This window comes from Rousettus aegyptiacus, unplaced genomic scaffold (genome assembly GCF_014176215.1).
Source record: "Rousettus aegyptiacus isolate mRouAeg1 unplaced genomic scaffold, mRouAeg1.p scaffold_m13_p_4, whole genome shotgun sequence".
NCBI lineage: Eukaryota > Metazoa > Chordata > Mammalia > Chiroptera > Pteropodidae > Rousettus > Rousettus aegyptiacus.
In genome coordinates this window covers 51,917,656-51,939,369 of record NW_023416307.1, presented here as the reverse complement: position 1 = coordinate 51,939,369, position 21,714 = coordinate 51,917,656, and the positions used below count along the sequence as shown (strand labels likewise).

The window sequence follows — 21,714 nt, the reverse complement described above, 5'->3', positions numbered from 1 at the left end:
CTTGTGGTCACAATTTCTCCACCCCTTTCTTTTCTCTTTGCTCCTGTCTCCAACTCCCACCCCTGCGTATACCCTTCTCCTCCAGCCTGTCCTTGACCTGTATTCTGGATCCAGCTGTTCCAGGTATGGTCTGTGGACCAGCAGCAACAGCTCCTGCAAGCTTGTCAGAAGTGCAAATTCATGGGCTCCATCCCACACCTGCTGTCCTGCTCTCTTGGGGAGTGGTGGGTGGGCAGGTATCTGTGTTCTCGCATACTCTTCTGGTGATTCTTATGCACACTAAAATTTCAGAACCTCTGTTAAAGATTTAAAGCAGTCTAGATATAAACTGTTGAAGATTTGAGCACCACACTGTACAGGAGCAGCCAAAGAGAAGCATCCTAGGGATGGAATATGAGAAATAGAGCAATGACAGATGAAACAGAGTCCAGGGAACGCAATCAGGCAATGTTTTTCTCCTCAGCCCCCTCTGAGCTCTGAGACAGGGGCAATTGGGAGCTGTGGAGGAAGGAGACGTGTGGGATGTTTGCCCTTGCAGGAGGTCCCAGACTGACAGTGGGGCTAGGAGGAGCTTATGTAGGACTATTGCAGGGCGTTCCAGTAGTACTGCTTATGGACAGGTGAGCTGGTGCAGGAAGAGGAATCTGCTCACAGTTTCATACAGTTGTCTACTCAAGTGTTAGGAGTCTCACAACCAGCCGAAAGACAAAGTGCCTTGGAAGCTGAGAGCTCCATTAGGGAATCCTTTCTCCAAGAGGAGAGTGGAGAACATGGCACCCTGACTGTGGCGCTAGAGAAACTCCACAGGGTGGAAATGGGTATTTTTCAGGGTTCGACGAGAACCTGGATGTGCAGGGGGAGCTGATTCTCCAGGATGCTTTTCAAGTGTGGGACCCGAAGTCACTAATCCGGAAGGGGCGGGAGCGGCACCTGTTCCTCTTTGAGATCTCCTTGGTTTTTAGCAAGGAGATCAAAGACTCTTCAGGACACACGAAATATGTTTACAAGAACAAGCTACTGGTAGGTGGGGCCGGTGGGGTAAGACAAGACTCCCTGTTTCCATAGAGCCCTTGGGCAGGACGGGATCTTGAACACTCAGCTCATCTCTCCCCTGCCGCCACACCAAAACCATCCTGGACAAATGAAAGTGCCTCCTATTTGAAAAGTTCCCTCCCCACCCTCAACGCCCACTTCTGCGTTTTAGAGTTCACAATTCTTCTTCTTGTTCGTTTTTAGCGCCTCCCTCTTCACCTTCCCTCCCTGCTACCTGCTAATCAGGCACGTGCCTGTAGGTCCTTTCATCCTGGGTAGATGAACAAAATATCCAGTCTATTTAAGTTTGATTGACAGAAGCCCCTTCCTCGGTCCTCTCCTCTTTGTTGCCTTTCCCTTCCCACCCCAGCCCTAAGTTTCCCCACTGCCCTCCCCTTCCCCGCCTCTCACAGGCATTTCCTGTCTACAGACCTCAGAGCTGGGTGTGACGGAGCATGTAGAGGGGGACCCCTGCAAATTCGCCTTGTGGTCTGGGCGCACCCCATCCTCAGACAATAAAACCGTGCTGAAAGTAAGTACTGCTCTCTGCTGGGCGCAAGACTAGGGTTGGGGGGAGAGGGATGTGGGTACCTCACACCTAAAAGCTGGGGCCTGGAGATTCCACTGAGCCACTGGACCTGTCTTGAGAAGGGCAGCATCACCTGGGTATCGAGAAGGAAATTCTGTCATGAAAGTAGACCCAACATCTCAAAGACAAGTGATGTTCCAAGTCCATGCACTTGTAGGAGCGTAGAGTGAAGATGGCAGGGAGTGGCCTATTGGGTTTCCTCAACAGGGCCCACTGAAAGAGGTTCTGCCTGTATGTTCCCTTCAAGTTTCAAGGACAACAATTGACCCTTTGACAAAAGGCATCTCGATTTGCTCCATATTCATTCAACATTATTTTCCTGAACACCTTGTATGTATAAGGTATTCTACTCAGTGTTGTAGGGGATAGCTGTGTTTAAGATACGGACTGTATCCTCTGGGAACTTACATTTAGAAGCTCTAGTAAATTATACTAGCATGGGAACTATGCCAATTGAGAAGAGTGTTAAGAAAGGGCCTTCCACCGGGTGACGGTGGTAAGGAGTCATTTCAGCTCTCCAGAGTGCACGCAGCCTGGGAGCGGAGTCAGTGCTCATGGCAGCGTTAGCCTCACTGAGAAGAGATCCTGAGGGTGGCTCACGCACCAGTCACTTGCTTCTCAGGGAGGGGCCCATCACCAAGGAAAAGATGTCCAACACTGGCCAAAGCTTCACACTTCTTCACCCTGAATTGCCAGCATAGTTGCTACCTATCACAGGGGAGAATTACCTGAAAAAAGTTCCACAACAACAAATAGGGTATTTATGGAATACCAGGCTAAAAAGCCAGGAGTGACCTTCAGTCAAGTCAGTATAGCTTATGTGGCCATACTAGGTGTTGATCATCCTGACGTTTATTCATACCAGTTCATAAATAGCCTCTGCCTCCAGATGCCCCCTTGCTTCCCCTCCACTGCTCCCCAGACCTCCTTAGAATCTAGCAACCCCTGGCCCAATGGGGGACCTCCAGATACTGCTCCAGCCCCAGGGCAGATGTCAGTATTGGTTAATGCCTTACAGGTTATTAAATACTTTGAAAATCACCCTATACAAGTCTACATTGAGTCCTGAGATCATAGTCCTATTCTCAGAGTTGGAGAAACATGACTGTGGAGTTGAAAAGTCATAAGTATAAAATGAGAAATAAACTCTTCCAACATTTGGTTTCTTAACCATAATAGACTAAGCCTGTAAGAGGAGGGTCGAGATCTGTTTCGGTAGGGTGAAGGGAGATGGGGTTCTCACTCTTTCTCCCTGTGGCACTCTAGGCCTCCAACATAGAAACCAAGCAGGAGTGGATCAAGAACATACGAGAGGTGATTCAAGAAAGGATCATTCACCTGAAAGGAGCTCTAAAGGAGCCAATTCAGCTCCCCAAAACACCAGCTAAACAGAGGAACAATAGTAAGAGGTAACCAGCATCTCCCCCTCAGCACTGCCTCATGGTTCTGGGAGCGGGAGGGTGAACCTTTGCTTCCACAGGGATGGTGTGCTCTGCAGGTGGCACCCCTCTCTATGAAGCCCCAGCGAGTTCTACCTAAAATGTGTTGTCTCTTCTTTAAGTGTCTTACCAGTTACCGTCAATTCAATTCAGCAGGGCTTCATTGAGCACCTCTTATTTGATAGATATTCTACAAGGTGCTATAAGAAGATAAAAGGAAGTGTAAGATGAGTCCATTCTCTCAAGAACCATCTAACAGTCGTGCCTCACATGTGGAATAGTGGACAAGAAGAATCAGTACTATCCATAGGGGCAGTAGACACTGTAAGAATTCAAAGAGAGAGGACTTTAGATGAGCATTAGAGTGGAGTGTCTGGGAAGGCTTCGAGAAGGGGGTGGGCCGTGAGAGGAGAACTCTATGGACCAGTTCAACAGTAAAAAGGCTTGTGTACTGCAGTGCATGGGGATGGTGTTGGGGGGTTATCATTGCAGCTCTGACTGCCACCCCCCAGAGTCCTCACCTTCATTCATCTGAGATAAGCAATATGATCAGGCAGAAGAATACTTATTTTGTGTATTTTCATCTCTCTGGGCCCTTCTGAATCCCAGTGTCCCTTAGACGAGTGGATGACTTTTCAAATATTTCTTTCTCAAGTCTCTGTGTGTCAGTCACCTACAGTGACTTTTAGAGGCCACTTCAAAAGAAAGCGTGAGAACATTTCATGTCAATTTTGGAAAAAAATAAACCAGGAACCTGATGGTGATGGTTGTTGGGGGTAACAGGCTCTCCTCTCCTCCCCTCTTCATGAAGGGAATAAATCCAGAAGGTTTAGTCAACCCTTTGGCATCGAGTGGAATTCACAGGCTGGGGAGCCGCAGAGGGAGATGGTAACCAAATGAGGGGCGTGACTAGGGTAGAGGCAGCTCCATGAGGCAGAGCCCCAAAGAGCTGCATGGCCAGGATAAGGTTACCTCTCTGTGCTGCAAGGACAAATTATGAGTATTAGGGGTGAGGCTACTTTGATTTCAGTCACCTGTGTCCAGAGTCCCAGTTAGGGGTAGTTTAGCACTGGAGACAGGCCCTGCTATAGGAAGCCCCTACTTTCCTAAAGGAGATAGAATAGAAACGTTCATAAAGAGCTGAATGTCCAGGACTATGGTGGGAAAGGATATTCAGGTGAGGTTGGCTAGGGTTACTCTGTGAAAGAGCTCCTTTTTCCTAGTGTAGGAGAGTTTGAACGTCTCTGGAACATGGGTGGACATGTCTTGGAAATGCTTTCTACTTTTTCCCTGTCATTGTCCTACGACGAGGCGGTGAGAAGCCTTGGCAGACTGTGTAGAGAACAGCCAGGCAGTCTATAATTTCGTTAGCTTGGCTTCCTGGATATGGGGACAGAGTTTATGGAGGAGTGGATTGGCTTGGGGAATACTGCCCACACTCCTGGATGGGCTCCCCACATCCCTCAGAACTGGCTTCATCTGGAGTGGCCCAGAAGGGCCTGCAGTGGGCCAGAATAGTGGGCAGTAGGAAGTACAGCCAACTCTCAACTATCTACAAATGGTGGGGAGCAGTGGCCCAGGTACTTAAAACAACAGATGATCTAAAAGTCCGTTATTTTTGGTTTTGAAATGCATCACATGATTTCTTTTTACAGCAGATTTTCCTTCCTACAAACATGTGCCTTATGTTATTAAAATAAATTGGCATTTTCCAAGCCTACAAGTGGTGGTGAGAGAGCAGTTGACTTAGAAATGTTCTGGGTGGGAGAAAGCACATTTTCTGACTAGTAAACACTGTGTATATACATGTATGCCCATATGCACACATATGTCCACACACACTCACATACACCAGGTGGTTGTAGACGCTGTGAGGCAGTGTCAGTACATGGGGCATTTTGCCCATGCAGTAACATTCTCAGGCAGCAAGTCCCCCTTCTCTCTAATGCCGTGACTTCTCATTAAGCAGCATCAAGGCTGGCTGTGACATTCATAAAAGCCTCCAAGGGAAGAACTGTCATTCCCTGTGCTAACTTACCCACCCTTGGCCCACATCTCTTCCAGTTTTTCCTGACATGGAGATGATTCAGCCTTTGCCAGTTCCCAGGCATCTAATCCCCCTTTGGCTCTGGCTGTGGGTTCAGAGCAGGATTGGAGAGTTGAAGGAGCATGTGAGACTTGTGGGACAGTTACTTCGTTCAGGGGCCCAGGAAGGGGTCCAAATGCTGGGAGTGCACTGGGGAACCTGTCTTATCAGACGCTCAGGAGCAGTCTGTGACTGTTCTCCGATCTTTGAAAAGATGCCTCAGCTGTCTGTGTTCATAAGAAGCATGAGCTCAACAAGCCCCACCCAAATGAAGGTGGTAAACTCTTCCTCATACCCAGGAGCTGAGGGTCCAACACGAACTTTCCAAAGATAATCACCCCTGGAGAAAGTATCTCACTCCATCTTCTTGAAAAGAAGAAACACAAGTCAAAAAAGAAAAAAGCTTCTTATCAGTTCTGTTTTCTTTATAGGCCAGCTATAAATCAACCCCTATCCTGTTAGAAGATGCAGAAAAACTATGCAAATACTCTGAACTCTAGGATTGTTGCATAGAAGCCTAGGTCCTGAGTAGGATATGCCTGTTATAGACCCATTCCCAGTAAAAGTGAATAGATAATTGCCCCCTCTGCACTGTGGGCCAGAGGATTTATGGGGAAGGAGTCATTTCATGTTCAGTCAACAGAGTGATTATGTATGTACTAAGCACAAGATGTGACATCATTGAAAATCACATAGTGCTGCTCCCTTTAGTGGGATAATTTTAGACAAATCCCTGCTCAAAGTGCTGAGGCTCTGCTCTGCCAGCCCAGCTGGAAATCCTGTCTGCTCCAAACCCACAGCAGCTCCCCCCACCCCCACCCCTGTTTTTTCTCTCTTATTCCTGCAGGGATGGAGTGGAGGATGTTGACAGCCAGGGAGATGGGAGCAGCCAGCCGGATACCATCTCCATTGCCTCTAGGACATCTCAGAACACAGTGGACAGTGACAAGGTAGGACAGTGCCCCAACCTTCCTTCCCCTAAAACTTCCTGTTGACTTAACCACCCCTGCAGAGTTACCCCAGAGGATTTCTCCCATTATGGAGGTTGACCTCAGGAGCCAGTTGTCTCTCTGTAGGGCTGGAGGAGGTTATGTCAAATGTGGACAGAGATTGGGGCAGTCAGCCAACCTTTCATGTTGTGAGTCTAGCAGAAGTGGCAAGGATGAAGAGTGAGAGAGTCTGGGTCTCCTCTCCTTCTGAGATGTCCCATATGGGCTGCTTAGACTACTTTGCTTTCTGGGAGGCTGAACTCAGGGTGCTGAGGCTGGGATTGTTTCCTGAGACCTCAGTAGCTGTGACTGGCTTGTATTTATAATGATCGAACAGGCTCACCTCAAAGTTAGATCAAGACCAGTAGTTTGGGAAATGGCCACAGAGATGCTGGTTGGTAGGCACTTCCTGTCCACAGAGGCTCCAGTGGAAGAGATGCCTTTCTCTGGCTAGATGGTGAGGCTCAGTTCCTAAGGGAAGAAGGACCAGGAAGTGGTACACGGAGCAGCACATAGGGATGTAGTAGTCTTGTGAGAAAGCCGGATCACTTGCTCTCTTAAATTTTGGAGCAAATAAACTAAAGTCAGAAGCACTGATGAAACAAAAGAGAGAAGATGGTAGCCGAGGGTCAGTGTACTTGTTCCAGCCAGGTGAAGATTTCAGCCATCTTATTTGCAGCAGGTACACAGCGAGGCTTTGTCCCTGACCCCCCCTAGTTTAGTGACCTCAGGATCAGAGAGTGTGATATGATATTTTGCTGCATATCAGCGACTTTATTAAGGAAGTTGTGGATTTTGAGAGACCACTTTGCCCCAATTTACCTACACTTGGCATTTTGGCCTACTCCTTCAGCCTCAGGCAACAGACTGTGTCCTTGTTTCATTTTAGTTTCCTAAGTTATGGATATTTCTAAAGATAATCTGCATTCATTAGGACTTTTCCTAATTTTTTTTCTTACTGGAAAAAAAAAGACTATGGACCCAAACCTCCTAAGATGACAATTCTATCCGATACCCTGCCTTCAAGTTTCTGAGCTATTTTTTTGACTATCAGAGTGGACGGAAAAGTGTGGGGTTTTTTTCCAATTGTAAAAACATACAAAGAAAACTATTCCAGTACTTTCCTTTCTCATCTGACTTGTCATTTAGAAATAGAACCTAGAATATCCTATGAGAGAAAGTGTTTCTTTTTAAACAGTCAGTGGGTGGTAGGGGAAGTGCAGAGTTTCCCATGTTCAGACTGAGCCCATTAGTTTCATAATCCAGAGGATTCATCCCTTCCCGTTGCTGCTCCGTCTTCCCCACAGTCCTGACTCACACACAGACCCCTTTTGTAGAGCTTTTTGTCCTCGGAAGCTGTCAACTCCAGCCATGCCTTGTCTTCTGGCAAGGTAGGTGAGGCTAAATGAGGACGCCTCTGACAGGAGGCATTTTGTTACTAATGAGGAATCTTGGAACCTACACATTATTCTGTAGGTCAGGAAACTGAGGCCCAGAAAGACGGAGTGACTTGCCCAAGAAAATCCTAGAAGTTAGTAGAGAAGCAGGAACTAGAACCCAGATCTCTCTGATTCATTGTCAGAGAGATCTGACAATGTCATTTTCCCCTCACTCTAACAGTCAGACATTGAACTCCCAGTGCTAAGGTTAACTCAGCTGGTCAGTCTTTCTGCACATTCCGGAAAACCATTGGTCACATATTCGTGAAAAAGCACCCACCACGTGCTGAGCTCTGTGCTGGATACTGTAGAGAGATGTGGACTATTCGTTGAGTGTGAATCCTCATTTGTGTGATTTTCGTTTCATGTGTGTCTCCATAGCCAGACTGTTAAGCCCTGATGAGGACAGGGGCGATGTCTGTCTGTTTCACTGCTGTACCTCTGGCACACAGCACACATAGATGATCAGGAAGTACTAGTGGAATGAATGAACAGAGAGGACATAGTCCATGATCTCAGGGAGCTCCAGCATTAAGAGGCAGCTAAAGCAGGTGGTCTGAAAGCAGCCAAACATACATTGTAGTTTTAAGTATGCTAAAGACGCCTAGAGGTTCTCTGACCTCTGAGCAGAAAGCCTTAGTCAGCAGGAGAACGTGGCTTGCAGGGGACATGAACCCCCCAACTATCTTCTCAAGCCTTGGGAAACCTGGGCAGCAGGTTGGGAGATGATGAGAGATTCTGTATTTCATACATGAAACCTGGAAAACCACTTAGAAAGTCACACTTCCAGAGTAAAATAAAGAGGGGGGTCTATAATTTAGAATGTTCTTACTGTTCCAACACAGAAGAATGATAACAGGACAGCCATGTGTCCTTCTGATCTGCAGCCCCTTCATCAGAGAAACCATTAATTGGAATCTTTGAATTCATAGATGTTATCAGCAGTGTTAAAATTTCCCCTAACTATACCCAAAGATCAGGAAACTGATCGCCATTGGTTTCCAAGTGGTCAGGTAAACACACTAAAGAAAAGAAATATAGGGGATAGGGAAGGAGGAGGGAGGTAGATGGGGTAAAGGGGGTCAAATATAGGGGGTAAAGGGAGGGTGAAGTGGGTAAAGGGGAGCAAATATATGGCAGCTGAAGGAAACTGGACTTTGGGTGGTAAACACGTAATAGAATATACAGAGGTCAAATTATGATGTGCACCGGAAAATTATATAATTGTATTAACCAATGTTACCCCAATAAACTTAATTTAAAAAAAGAAAAGAAAAGAAAACAAAGTGGATTGATTCAGGCAAACTGAACCATATTCAACAGAAGGACAAACACGGGTGGCTGTGGGGAGGGGACGGGGCAGACGCCTCACGGGGATTAGGGTCATTTTAACAGTGATTTCTAGATCAGGCCCCAGTCTTCCTCTTCTGATCTAGAGGAATTAGAATAGTGGCGCTGCTGGGGTGGGTAGGTGAGGAAAATGTCACCATGAAAGGGCCATGATAGACCTATTTGAGGAGCTGTGGGGTCCTAGGGCCCCTTTCCAATCACCGTGTGTGTATTGTGTGTGCCGTTGTGGGGAGGAAGAGGTTCGGACACACCCACGTTCATATCCCAGCTCTGGCATTTCCCTATCTGTAGATTAAAGATAATACCCATCTCACTGAGGCATTTGGAAAATTAAGAAAAATATATTCACTTGGCACCTGTTAAACATGTAGTAAATGTTAGTTTCAACCATTATTCGAGGGGAAATAGACATTTACATACTGTGAGTAAGAGTGCACAATTATTCAGCAGACTGTGAAGATCTCCCAAAGTTCTTGAGAAAAGTCCTGCCCTCGGGTTCCTTGTCTGTTAACTAATTGCCAGCAAGTTCTTTAACATATTAGACCTAAAGGAAAACAGCTTCAATTTATCTGACTATAAACAGAACAACCTTACTCCTCTTTCCGTTTGGTAGCCTTTAGAATCTAGGGCTTAGATATTTGTAGGTAGCATTGGCTCATGGGTTATTTTGTTATTTAATGGGTTATAATCCATCACTGTCGTGTATTCATTTTAATCCTCATCTTGTACCACCTTTGGCCAGTGGCAACCCCTGAAGCTTTATATATGTGAAGACACGTCTCATCTTTTAATCTTCTCTGCTTAGAAGTCCTCAATTTCTCCAGACGTTCCTTGTAGTAATGTATTTTCAGACCCTTCCATGTCTTGATTGTATTCTTCTGGATTGACTCCAGTGTGCAGTGGTCTATATAAGGTGGGGCATCTGGAATACTGCAGGTGTGATCTCACTAATGCAAATTCAGCCCCTGATCTGGGACTACTCTGTCTGGTCTCCCTACGATGGTACATCGTGTCTAGCAGGGGTGTATGATGTTGCTCATAAAATTGCCACACCTGTTTTCATGGGCTGCCCTTAGCTGGGCAGGTGGCTTAGTAACCTAAGTATCAGGCACTTACTATATTAGATTTTCTCATTTAGTTTCATCCAGTATTCTAGCATGTCATGAATATAATTATTTTGTCTAGTGTGTCAGTTATATCTCTCAGCATTATTGGATAATCATACCTTCTATAGCTTCATCCAAATTCTTCCTTAAAAGAGAAAATTGGGGACAGAGAAGATCAATGCTTGGTCCCCTTCTCTTTTCTTACCCAGGTTTTGACACTTGGAACCTTTTTTGCTTAAATCTTCTTTCTAGGAAAGGAAACTTGGCCACTAGTCTCTGTAGCAGGCAAGGTGTGATTGCTCACTGAAGATGCAAATCCTCCCTCGATGAGAAATCAGTCTAATATTCTTAATTCTGCATTAAACGCTGACCAAGCCAACATGGGTGCCTCAGTAAATGGCATCAATAGCTTTCCCCAAAGTTGCTTTCATTCAACCCTCAAATAGATCTGTGGGTCTGTGTAATTAGGTTCTACTTTACACCTATCTCATGCAAAACTGTTATTTCCCTGAAGGCAAATAGGTGAGCTTACCTTGTGCCATGGTGGTCTGAGCCCCTTCCTATTCTGCTCAGGAATATGCTCTTGCTACTCTGAGCATTCCATGGTAAAGTGTCTTTTGCTAATAGGTTTATGATTAAGTGATGGGGCTTTGCAAGGCTAAGTAATAAAGTAGCAGTGAAGAAGTATCTTGTCGTTTAACGTGATATCTGTCTGCTGACTGATTTCTAGCTCATGGTACAGAAGTGGCCATTTGCACACTGACAGTCCCTAGGCATGTATTTACCATTTAGTCTAGGCATGCTGGAGATGCTCAATAAATACTATTGAATTTCACATTGCAAACTCATCCTAGTAGGGATACTCTCCATCCAAAGATCACTGTGAATTTCTAGACATGTCCAGGCTGGCTGGAGACGAGGAAATTGAAGTGAAAATGAGTTGCAGGTGCTATTCTCTGCAAAATTGTAAAGGAGAGAACACTGCTGGAACATCCCTGGGCTGATTGTGATTTGAATGAGAAATTTCAACAATAAGCCAATGTGATCTAAGATGCAAGGTGGACCGATAATGGCAATGAATCGAAGGGGGACAGGGAAATGCCTGGAGAACCTGGAGATTTCAAAATCTAACTCAGTGAGTTTTAAATCTGACATGTCAAATCGATGTAGTGGATCATGACCAAAATTGTGTTTTACTGATCGGGAGGGAAGGCTGTGTTTAGAGATGGTGAGAGCTCAGCTAAGGGGAAAGTCAAGAAGCCTACAGTGTTACTCTCTGCAGTAACATGCAGTAGAGACAGGCAGCCTGGCTGTTAGAGCCTTCTGGGAATAGACTTCTGTAGAGCTTCACCTGGTTTATCAGAACCTGGTAATCCTGACACCTGCACTCTGGAAGCACATAGCAGGCCACTAGGTGCAAGGGCTGCAGTCAGAAAGGATCTAGCCTCTGCATTGGCGCATCACTGAAGTCCTGGCTGGGGCATTGGTGCATCGGTGAGGGCCCAGCCCCTGCACTGACCTGTTCTAGCTCTCTTCATTCATACACTGTGTTGAGGCATTGCTTACTCCATAGCAGGTGCAGTTCTCCATGCTGGGAGGACAACAATGAACGAAGCAAGGCCCAGCTATCCTCTAGTTTCCTTTCTTGTAGGGAGCTAAAGGGAAATGAGCAGAAAGAGAAAGGATGGCATCCCTAGTCTTCAACTAATAGCATCAGACATAAGAGGCTGCTGAGTTTTTCTTCTTAGGAGAAGTGGGCTGATGCTGCAATTGGAAGAACTTGAGTGTGATGTAGGAAATTATTTTCCCTATAGGGATTAGTGTCGATAGGGGAACGGATGATTGTAGGGGGGAAAAATGGGCTTATAAATTTTAAAAAGCCATAAGAGAACAGGGCTGGCCATAGGCTAGGGCTCCGTGGGAGGTTGTGGGAAGGGAGGGAGGAGAGCATCGTAGGTTTACTTGTCTTGAAGCAGAGTCTGAGACTCAGATATCTTCGCATATAATTTATGGAGATGTGTTCTCAGGAAAAGGGGTAAGGAAACAGGACCCATTGGGGAAGGAGGAAAAGCAAACATGCATGTGGTTTCAGCTGGAGTCTAACTCAGTCTGGCTCCTGAGCATGAATTTCACCCAGAGTTTGCCCTACATTGAGGTAAGGGGGCTGGCCTTTTGTGTCAGCTGCGAGCTGTTAGCGGCCACCATACACAAAAGCTGGATGGGTGCCCTGGTGGGAAAGCAGATCGGGGTGGCATGCAAAGCATCTACTGCAGGAAAGAAAGGGAATGTAGCAGTAAGGGGATGGGTTTTGAGATCAGGCATGGATTCAATCCACAATTGTTTGCTAGCCGTATGACCTTTAGTAGGTCATTTAATCACTTCATGCTGTAGTCTCCTCATCTGTACTGTGAGGGTGATGAGTTCTGCTCCCCAGGATTTTGAAGAGTTACCCGAGAACATATATGAAAAAGTATATGAAGCAGAGGAGAAATGAGGTAGGTCGCTGTCCGAATGACTACAGGGCACTCCCACACAAGAAAACAGACAACGTGCTTCCTGGAGTTTTAAGGGCCCACAGATCACTGGGTTTTGCCACTGAACAGAAAAACAAACATCTGGAAAAGTGGAGACTCAGTAATGTCAGGGCAAATAAAAACCCTATCAGCTCACACTAGGTCATAATTTTCACTTGACAAACTCTTAAAAACCAGAATTTTTAAGAGTGGTCCACCCAAGTTTGGGTCTCCAGACTATTACTGTGACAGTGTGTTACATTTTGCTGGGGTGCCTGAGCAGGTGAACCACCTACTGGAGGTCTAACCCATAAAATGCTCTACATTAACAGCTGAAAAAATGTGATACATCTGTTGGAGACATTCCTCAGCCCTTCTGTTATTATGCCCTTTGTCTTGGTGGGGTCTGAGAGCCATAAGTTATTTCCTTATAGGGAGAGATTTATGTTGACTCTCATGTAGTAATAAACAATTCCTAATCCTTAAATAAATACCTGAAAACAGTATATAATTGTGCTTCCTTTTACCAGGGCTTAGAGTGGATATGTCCAGAGTCTAAACTTGGACTTTATAAGCTTATGTAATCTTGAGTCTCAGTCTCACCCCATGCCTGACAGACGGTACAGTTGCTCCGAATTGCTGGACGATTCTTAGGCATTCTGATTTTTCTCAGTGATTTCTGATTCTGGTAGTCACTCCAAAGTAAGAAAAAAAATGCTATCTTTGCTTTAAATTTTAACCCCAAATTGTGAGAGTGTGGGGTTTGGGTTTTATTTGGGGGGGGGGGGGGGTTGGTTGGTTTGTTTTTTGTTTTTCAAATTTCTGAATAATTCAAGTCCAGGGCTAGGTTTGAAAAGAGCTTTTCAAAGTTGCTGAAATAAATGAGCTTTTCAGAGTTGCTGAAATAAATGACTGGCTTCCAGAAACTGCACACCTCCAAAGGGTGCGGAATACACTTTACTGAAAAATACAACTTAGGTCCACAGGACAAAATCTCCCATGACAGCAGTACGTTATGTAATACCTTGATTTATACTCTATAGCTTGAAAGCCTCCCTTGGGAGACCCACCTTTAAAGTTGCCAGTGATCTGAAACAGTAAATACGTTTCAATAAATCCAGCAGCCCACGAGTGGTTGGCCGCACACAGGCAGCCTCCCGGGAACCTTAGCGGTGCTCTCACGATGCTCAGAGCACTGCATTCACACAAAATCTCTTTGCTTCTGGTGGCAGCCTGGCACCAATGTGTTACAGAAAATAGGGAAACTGCAAAAGGTGATTTGCCACTAGATTAGATCTGTGTGTGATAGCTGCAGGGATGGCCAGGGGCCAGATTTGACTCGGGGATGAGTTCGGACCTTGGAAACTTAGAGGCTTAAGGAAGTGAGGAACCCGAGAGATCATCCAGCCCTCTGCCTTCGTCCTGTTTAAAAGAAACAAAGTGACTTGCTCAGAGTCACAAAGCCAGCTCATGGCAGACCTAAGACTCAAACTCAACGCAATTTCCTGCCTGTTAAATTGGATTAAAAACATAGTGCTTTTATAGTAAGCCTGCAGCGAAAAGCACATGCTGTTGTAACGCCTTTCTCTGACTGCCTCTGTACCACCCTGTCCTAGCCTCTCAAAATCCATAGCGACCCCAAGCAAACTGCACAGTAGTTGTATAGCTCAGTCCAGTGCCTCCAGGGCTGCTAGCATATGGCAAAAGAGAAGGACAATTTTTCAAGTATTATTGACTATCACAGACTCCTTGATACCAAGTACTTATGACTCATGTAGTGGCCTTGGTGGGGGTGTAATTCTGCCCCAGACAGCGTCTTCGAGCCTCTCCATGCAAATTCCGAGTTGGGCTCTGAGCGCTTGGCAGTGAGCACTGAGATGTGGCAAGTCTGCAACCTGCCTCCAAGCTGCCTGTGAGCAGTGAGCCTCCAGAACCAGCTCAGCCTGGTGGCAGTCCAGTGCAAATTTTAATTCTGTTTTCGAAATTTCTTGGTGAGAGGAGAAAACAAGTTTCAGAGTGAGCCAAGATGTTAAAGTGGATTAGCCGGTGACAGTCCAGGGCAGATCAGACCCAAGTGAGTATTGCACGTCTGCTGGGCGTGCTCTTCTGGGGAGAAGGGGGATGAGGAGCGGGGATGGCACGGCCGGGTCAAAGCTCGGGGGCTGTAGGCAGAGAGAGCAGTGGCAGCTCTCAGGGCAAGGCTTTTACTGGTGGATGCTGCACAGACCTCGTGGCATGGGACTTACCCTTTTTTCCATCTGTATCGGTTTAAGAGAAGAAGTTATTTTAGTGCAGAGCAAAATGACCAGGTCCCCTGTTAAAGCTGATGGCAGGTGGAACAGGCTGTGGGAAATATTGTTCTTAAAAAGCTGTGCTCCTCGATGACTAGAAGTGACAGCAGGCGTATGGTGTCTGGAGGTAAGCAATCTGGTGGGTATGAAAATTAACTCATTTAGAAACTTCAAGTAGAAATGTTGCTAGAAATGAATGTCTGGAGCCAAAGCACTGAGACTAGAGATGGAGCAGGTAAAGGTGGCTTTGAAATGTGGTTTTGCTTTAGCGGAACCGACTTTATACCAATCCGCACTATGCTGTAAACGTGATGTATGTCATCTGTGACCACTTCATAGGATTCTTGGGAAAAGCCGATAGACAGACAAGTGGGTAAATATTACCATTCTTGATCTTGAGCTTAGATGGAAAACACTTGCTTGGGTTTTACCTGCTTGTCAGTTTGGTGTCACTTCCACACTACTGGTGGCTGCTGCCCACCTGCCTGCCAGGACCAGTGTTGCATGACAGACAGATAATGGGGGTGGGTGGATCTAAGGATTTGTGGTATTTGGATGATATGATGTGATCCTATTGCCAGAAAGCAGGGCCTTGTCCAGGAAAACAAGTTTGAGTGTCTTCAGTGCTAGCCTCCCACTAGGAGCAAGGATGTGACTTTGGCTCAGGGCCTCTCCAAGTAGCAGATGCCTGCCAAGGGGAGCACCCTGCCTCTGCCCTGATAGCTCTTCGCTGTTGCGAGAAATCTGTTAGGAGAACTGTGTAAACCGGACCCGTTACAGGTGTCCACTCCCTAGTTTCAACCAGATCATTGCCAGAACTGATCGGTCTTAGCATTCTTCTCCTGCCGCGTTCCATGTGTCTGGCCCTGGCTGTGACTGAGCAGACTTCCCTGTTTCAGAGTTGATAGTTAGTTTTCAGCCTCCTCGTATGATAGGGATTAAAGCTGAGTCTTCCACGTTTAGGATGCGCACCTACTGTCTTAAAATTGCTAATGGCCGAGAGATGTATACATTGACTAGAAGTTCAGGAGAGCTGGTCCTACAGTCTGCATGGCCCCTGCCGGTGCTGCCTGTGCAATGCTTAGCGAATGTTCACCTTACATCGCTCTCTGCTCTATACCAACTGCAAAGGCTTATCCTCCTCTCTGCACTTTATGATGTACTAAGGAAAAAACAGACAGGCTCTGTCTCCTGTCCCCTGATGTCTGGTATCCTTTCACTGCTGGAACGGGGTTGAAACAGTTTGGCTTACTCTTCGCTATTGCCCATGTACGCATGGACAACAGACTGACTTAATGAGCACTAGAGGATATTTAAAGCTCATTATTTTTTCTTTTCTTAGGGATTTTGATGTAGAGTATCTTTTTATCTCATTTATTAACTCATCAACCATCTACTGAGCTCCTACCATATGTCAGGTACTACTCTAGACACTGAGGAAATAGTCGTGAATACAACAGAGCAACTTGGTGGCTCACTTATACCTTTCTCTGCTATGCTGATGTTAGCCCAAATATGCTCAATTTTAAGGCATTTCAAATGCACTGGAACGTCTGGGTTTTTTTGTTTGTTTGTTTGTTTGTTTTAATTAACCTTTACTTCCATGTATGTCTCTGTGACGGACACTTGCAGCTTTTATTTTAAAGAACTCAGCAATTCTTAATAAGAGATCATTTGGGAATTCTTGAAGGTAGTCCCCAAATTGTTAATTCTGAATCTAGCATTTCAAACCAGAATGCTAGATTTCCCCCGATAGTCATCTTTTGGCCGTAGTTTCAGTCAGCAGATTCCCGATTGGGGCTTTTTTCATTCATGGCAGGTAGATATTCTAGACAAAGAGAAAAGATCAGGGAGTATTCACATAATCCCTAAATATCTTTAATTTCTTTTCTATCATAAACTAAGAGTGTCTGTCAGAGAAAAATTATTCTTTAAGAAAAGGAAACTTTTTGATGATTTTTTTTTTAAAAAGAATGTGAAGGAATGAGAAGTGGGGAATAGTTTTGCTAAAGGAAGATGTTTCAAGTTGTGGAATCTGGAATCCATAATGCAGTCTGGCTGTTTCACCTTCCCACCCCACTTCACCATACAGCTTCTCAAAACAGGAATGGTCACACCATTTGTGCCTCTTCACACACAGGCTATTAAGAACACTTATTGCATTCATGAAAATTTTCTTGAAAAATATCAAAAGAGACAGATTTTTTAGGGTATGTTTTCTAACATTTAAATTCAAGATAATTCTTGTAATGGGAATATAAAATCCAAACCATTAAATTGGTTATGTTATTTAGAGGACAAACAAGTAGGCACTACCATTAACACATGACCAAGTTGAAAAATCTATTAACGGAGAAGAATGGAATTAGAGGCAGAATAGAAAATTTCTTCAAATATATTAGAACACTCAATTCATTCTTTTATTCAGCAGAATTTTATTGTGTCTGCTGATGAAGAGATACCAGGGAGATTGGGGATATATAGGAACAATCTCTGTCCTTGTCCCATAGTCCTCTGACTTATCCCAGGTGTCTCTTATGTGATACCAAATGGGGTGACTATATTCATGTTACATGTATTTATGAAAGCAGACAGGTGTACTGAGCACTTTCTTTACACCAGTTGCTGTGCTGGGCATCAGAGAAATTACAAAATGAATGTGTCAGATGAGATACATACTTAACACACAATATGCTATGTTTTATAGCAGAGGTACACCAACTTTGAACAACAAATTTAGCTTGGAAGCAAGGGAAGACTACACCAGAAATGAAATGTGACCTTGGCCTTGAAGTTCATCTTCCTTTCTGTTTCTCCTCCTTTGTATCAGTTTTGAGCCCAGAATAATTATTCTAATCATTGACAGTATGTAAAAGAGCAGTGCTACTGATACATCTGTATCAAAAGAAATATTTTGTTTTGATGTAGAAGTAGACTTTTTTTTTAATGAGCTGTTAGCTCTGAGGGTATTATTCAAAAATTCCTTTAGAATCTTTACTGAAACCTTATAATCATCTAATTTTTAAATCTGTTTTTCCTCAAACATACATTAAAGATTTTTTAAATTAACTTTTGAAGCAATAATACATATTCATGGTTCAAAATGTAGATATTCATCTAGGCACATGAGTTAGAAATACAAAAGCTCATATACACTTGTTTATTCTTTTTAAAAATGTCTGAACGAGTAGTAGCATGCAGTATGTAGTTTTACACTTTTTTCCATGTAATAGATCTGGGTAATTTTGTAGCAGGATATGTAAAGATGCTTCATTTTTTTTTTTTTGATGACTACATGGTATTTCATTACTTACAGTACCCTAATTTATTTAAGTAATCCTCTATTGATGGGTGTATGGGATGTATCCAGTCTTTTACCATTACAAACAAGGCTGTAATCTTTGTAGAGATATAGCTTCTCACACTTGTGACTTGTGAGTATATTAATAGGGTAACTTCCTAGAAGTAGAATTACTGCATCAAAGAGAGTATGCATGGATCAATCCATAGTCTCTCGAGCTAGGTATAACTGTTGGTTTCTTCAGTCTTGCAATCTAGTATATCATTAATAGTTTTTATCTTTTCCAATCTGATATCAGGTACTTTAAAAATAATCCTGATTTGTTATTGCTCTTGTATGCTTTGTTTAACTGATATTATTGCACCTATATTATTTTCTATTATTTTATTGAAATGTACTATATTTAATTTATACTATTATTTAATAGGAGTTATGGGCTTGTCTGATTAACTGTTACTTATACTCATTTCTATGGGTAAAATACATTCTTTATTATAAACATCTGGTTGATACTAAACTTTTTAAGAATTTTAATGTAAAATGTATATGCTGAAAATATATAAAAACTACTAAACAATCGAATGAATAATTATAAAGTGAACGTATGTGTAAAAACCATTCAGTGAACATACATAGAATGACCTTGTAGGTCACAAGAGCAGGGCGTTGCCAGCCTTCCAGAACCTCATCCCCAGGTGCCCCTCCCTGGTCAACAGCTGTCCTTCTCCCCTAGAGAGAACTATTCTCCTGACAGTGAAAATAATAACGCTCTTACTTTTCTTTATAGTTTTACCTCCTATATATATGTTCCTAAATGTAGTTTCGATGTGGCTGTTTTTAAATCTTATGTGACTAGAATCATACTGTGTGTTTTCGTGTGTGTATGTCTTGTTTCTGTTGCTCAACAACTATTTTTATGGAAATCACCTATGCTTATGTGTAAAGTTGTTCATTCGTTTTTATTCTTGTGTAATGTTCCATTCTATGAATATACCACAATTTATTTCTTCATTTTTTACATGGGATGTTTAGGGCTATTGTGAACAATGCTGCTATGAATATTCTTGTATATATATCCTCGTGTGTATAAACTGGAGTTTTGTGTGTACAGCTAGGAGTGAAATTGCTAGGTAGTAGGTGTGTGTGTGTGTGTGTGTGTGTATACACACTATATATATATATATCTTCACCTTTATTAGATAATGTAAACTGTTTTCTAAAATGCTGGCACCAAATTTACACTCCTACCAGTATATGTGAGATTTTCTGTTGCTGTATATGCTTGCCTCTACTTGACATTGTCAGACATCAAACTGTTTGCAGATCTGATGGATAATGTAGTAAAATCTGCCTACAGTTTTAATTTGCATTTCCCTAATTACTAATGAGGTTGGACACCTTTTCGTATCCTTATTGAGCTTCTGGATTTTCTCTTTTATGATGTCCCTGTTCAAGCGTTTTGCCCCTGTATCTAGTAAATTGTCTGTGTTTTTCTTATGCATTTTTAAGAGTTCTTATATTTTAGATATTAGTCCTTTGTTGGTTATACATGTTGTAAACATCTGTTCTCACTCTGTGGCTAGTTTTTTTTCTCTCTTTAGTCTCTCTTGATAAACATGTAATTTGACATTTTAAAGACAATACGTTTTTAAGTTAGAGCCTCATATGATGTGACATATGAGAGATTTCCTACATTTAGATTTTAAAAATACAATTTACCATTTATTTCTCCACAGAATAGTGTACCAACATGAAGACTTTGTGTATAATGCAGGTTTCTGTCAATCCCTAAGTATACCCCTGCTTTAATGGAAGAATAAGAATCGATTGACTTTTTGAAATGTATCTGTCTGTTATATTTTACTTTGTACATTATTTGACAGGTAAGACAGCAATAGCAATGATAAATGTTAGAAAAAAGATGATAAATACAGCTATCTGATGAACAGAACTATGACCTAGGAAGGTAGTGTTCAAATAGCAAAACTAAGTATATATGCTCACAATGAAGCCTCTTGAATACTAATTTCATATATAATTATTACCATCTTAGCCATCTAGTTGCTTAGCTCATAAGAAACTTAGAAGAGGAGAAAGTTATTTGTATAGAGAAACAATAATAGCCACTGAGGCTCTGAGCTACTGACAGCAAGAGAGGAGACAGTAAAGCTCAGAAAGCAAAGGCTGATGGAGGAAATCCATCAGTTAAAATCCCAGCCATTTGGTTCTATTTAGTGAAGGTACCAAGAATGCTATTTGGATTTTTCACTACACCATAATTATTACTCAGCTTGGTATTTGTAATTGTCAACAATTGTCAATTGTAAATCATGTTCAATTTACTCTGCTTAAGAAGTCATAGATGTACACATATTCATAAAAAACAGCTAAAACAGGGAGTAAAGGTATCAATGTTCACCCTTAGTTATCCCGAAAACTTCATTATCCTGACAAGCACAGTTCCCAGGGGTTCTGGAGAGCTGAGGTTATGTTGACTCTGGTTTGGTGGAATGATTTGTAGGGGTGAAACTCAACTTTTCTCAGTCCTAGCAGTCGACTCTAAAAGACTAATACTACACTCCTTTGGCATTTATTGAGCATCTATATAATCCACTCTGCTCCAGCCACTGTCCTATCACACATGGCCTGTGAAAGCAGCCTCCTAACTGGTCCCCAGACAGTCACTCTTACCGCCCTCTAATCTCTTCTCCACTGTGCAGCCATGGTGATCTCTTTTAAATGCAAGCTCTCCACATCACTCTACATTTTCAAGCCCTTTAATAACGTCCCTTTGCTCTTGGGATGAATACAAAACTCCTCAAAATGACCTATGAGGGCTGCATGATCTGGACCTTGGCCCTCTTGCCCAGCCTCGTTGGTGCCGCTCTTTCTCTTATTTCCTGCCTGGCAACCTCCCTGGCCTTCTCAGGTTTCTTCCTAGCTCAAAGCCTGTGCACAGGGCCTTTGTTTCCTCTGCCTGGAAAATTCTTCCTCCTCATGTGCCACAGTCCACCCCTTTTTCCCTCTCTTCTTTCCAATCTCAGTCTGTCCTGACCCTCTGACTAGATCTCTTCCTCAAGCCACATCTCTTACAATACTCTGTATGGTCATTTCTTAGTACCTAGCATCATTAATATAAGCATTCGTGTGGTTATGTGACTACCTCCTCCACCAGGCTTTAAGTCAATGAGGGCAGAGATATGTCTGTTTTATATCCCCACTGCATCACCAAATCTAACTAAGTACTGATTCATAGGAGAGATTTGGTAAATAAATAGTTGTGAAATGAATAAATGAAGAACAAATACACACAAGGCATTGCGGGTAAGAGAAAGATCTAGAAATTGAGACCGAATTAAGAAAAGCAAACTTCTGGTTTTGTAAGATCAGAGGAGTTTCAGCATTAGATTTTACTAGATGGATAGAATTTATCCAGGAAGTATCAATGTTGGGAGTAAGGGTAAAGAACAAAGAAAAATATAGGATAGTTTGGGGCATACAGAATAGATATGCCTGGTTGAAGTCCAGAGTCTGTGGGGTGAGCTGTGGGAAGTAAGAGTGGAACCATGGGCTGGGTCA

At 43.3% G+C, this 21,714-nt stretch overlaps 1 protein-coding gene across 17 annotated transcripts in view; it reads left to right on the top strand.

The window, feature by feature from the left end:
- Positions 1–21,714, top strand: part of KALRN (kalirin RhoGEF kinase) — a 592,295-nt gene that overhangs the window by 393,227 nt on the left and 177,354 nt on the right. For all 17 annotated transcript variants that reach the window (XM_036219576.1, XM_036219573.1, XM_036219571.1 and 14 more), the window contains exons 30-33: positions 830–1,020; positions 1,463–1,564; positions 2,888–3,030; positions 5,994–6,096. In XM_036219576.1, the coding sequence (XP_036075469.1) occupies positions 830–1,020; positions 1,463–1,564; positions 2,888–3,030; positions 5,994–6,096 (539 nt within the window). The remainder of the gene's footprint in view (positions 1–829; positions 1,021–1,462; positions 1,565–2,887; positions 3,031–5,993; positions 6,097–21,714) is intronic.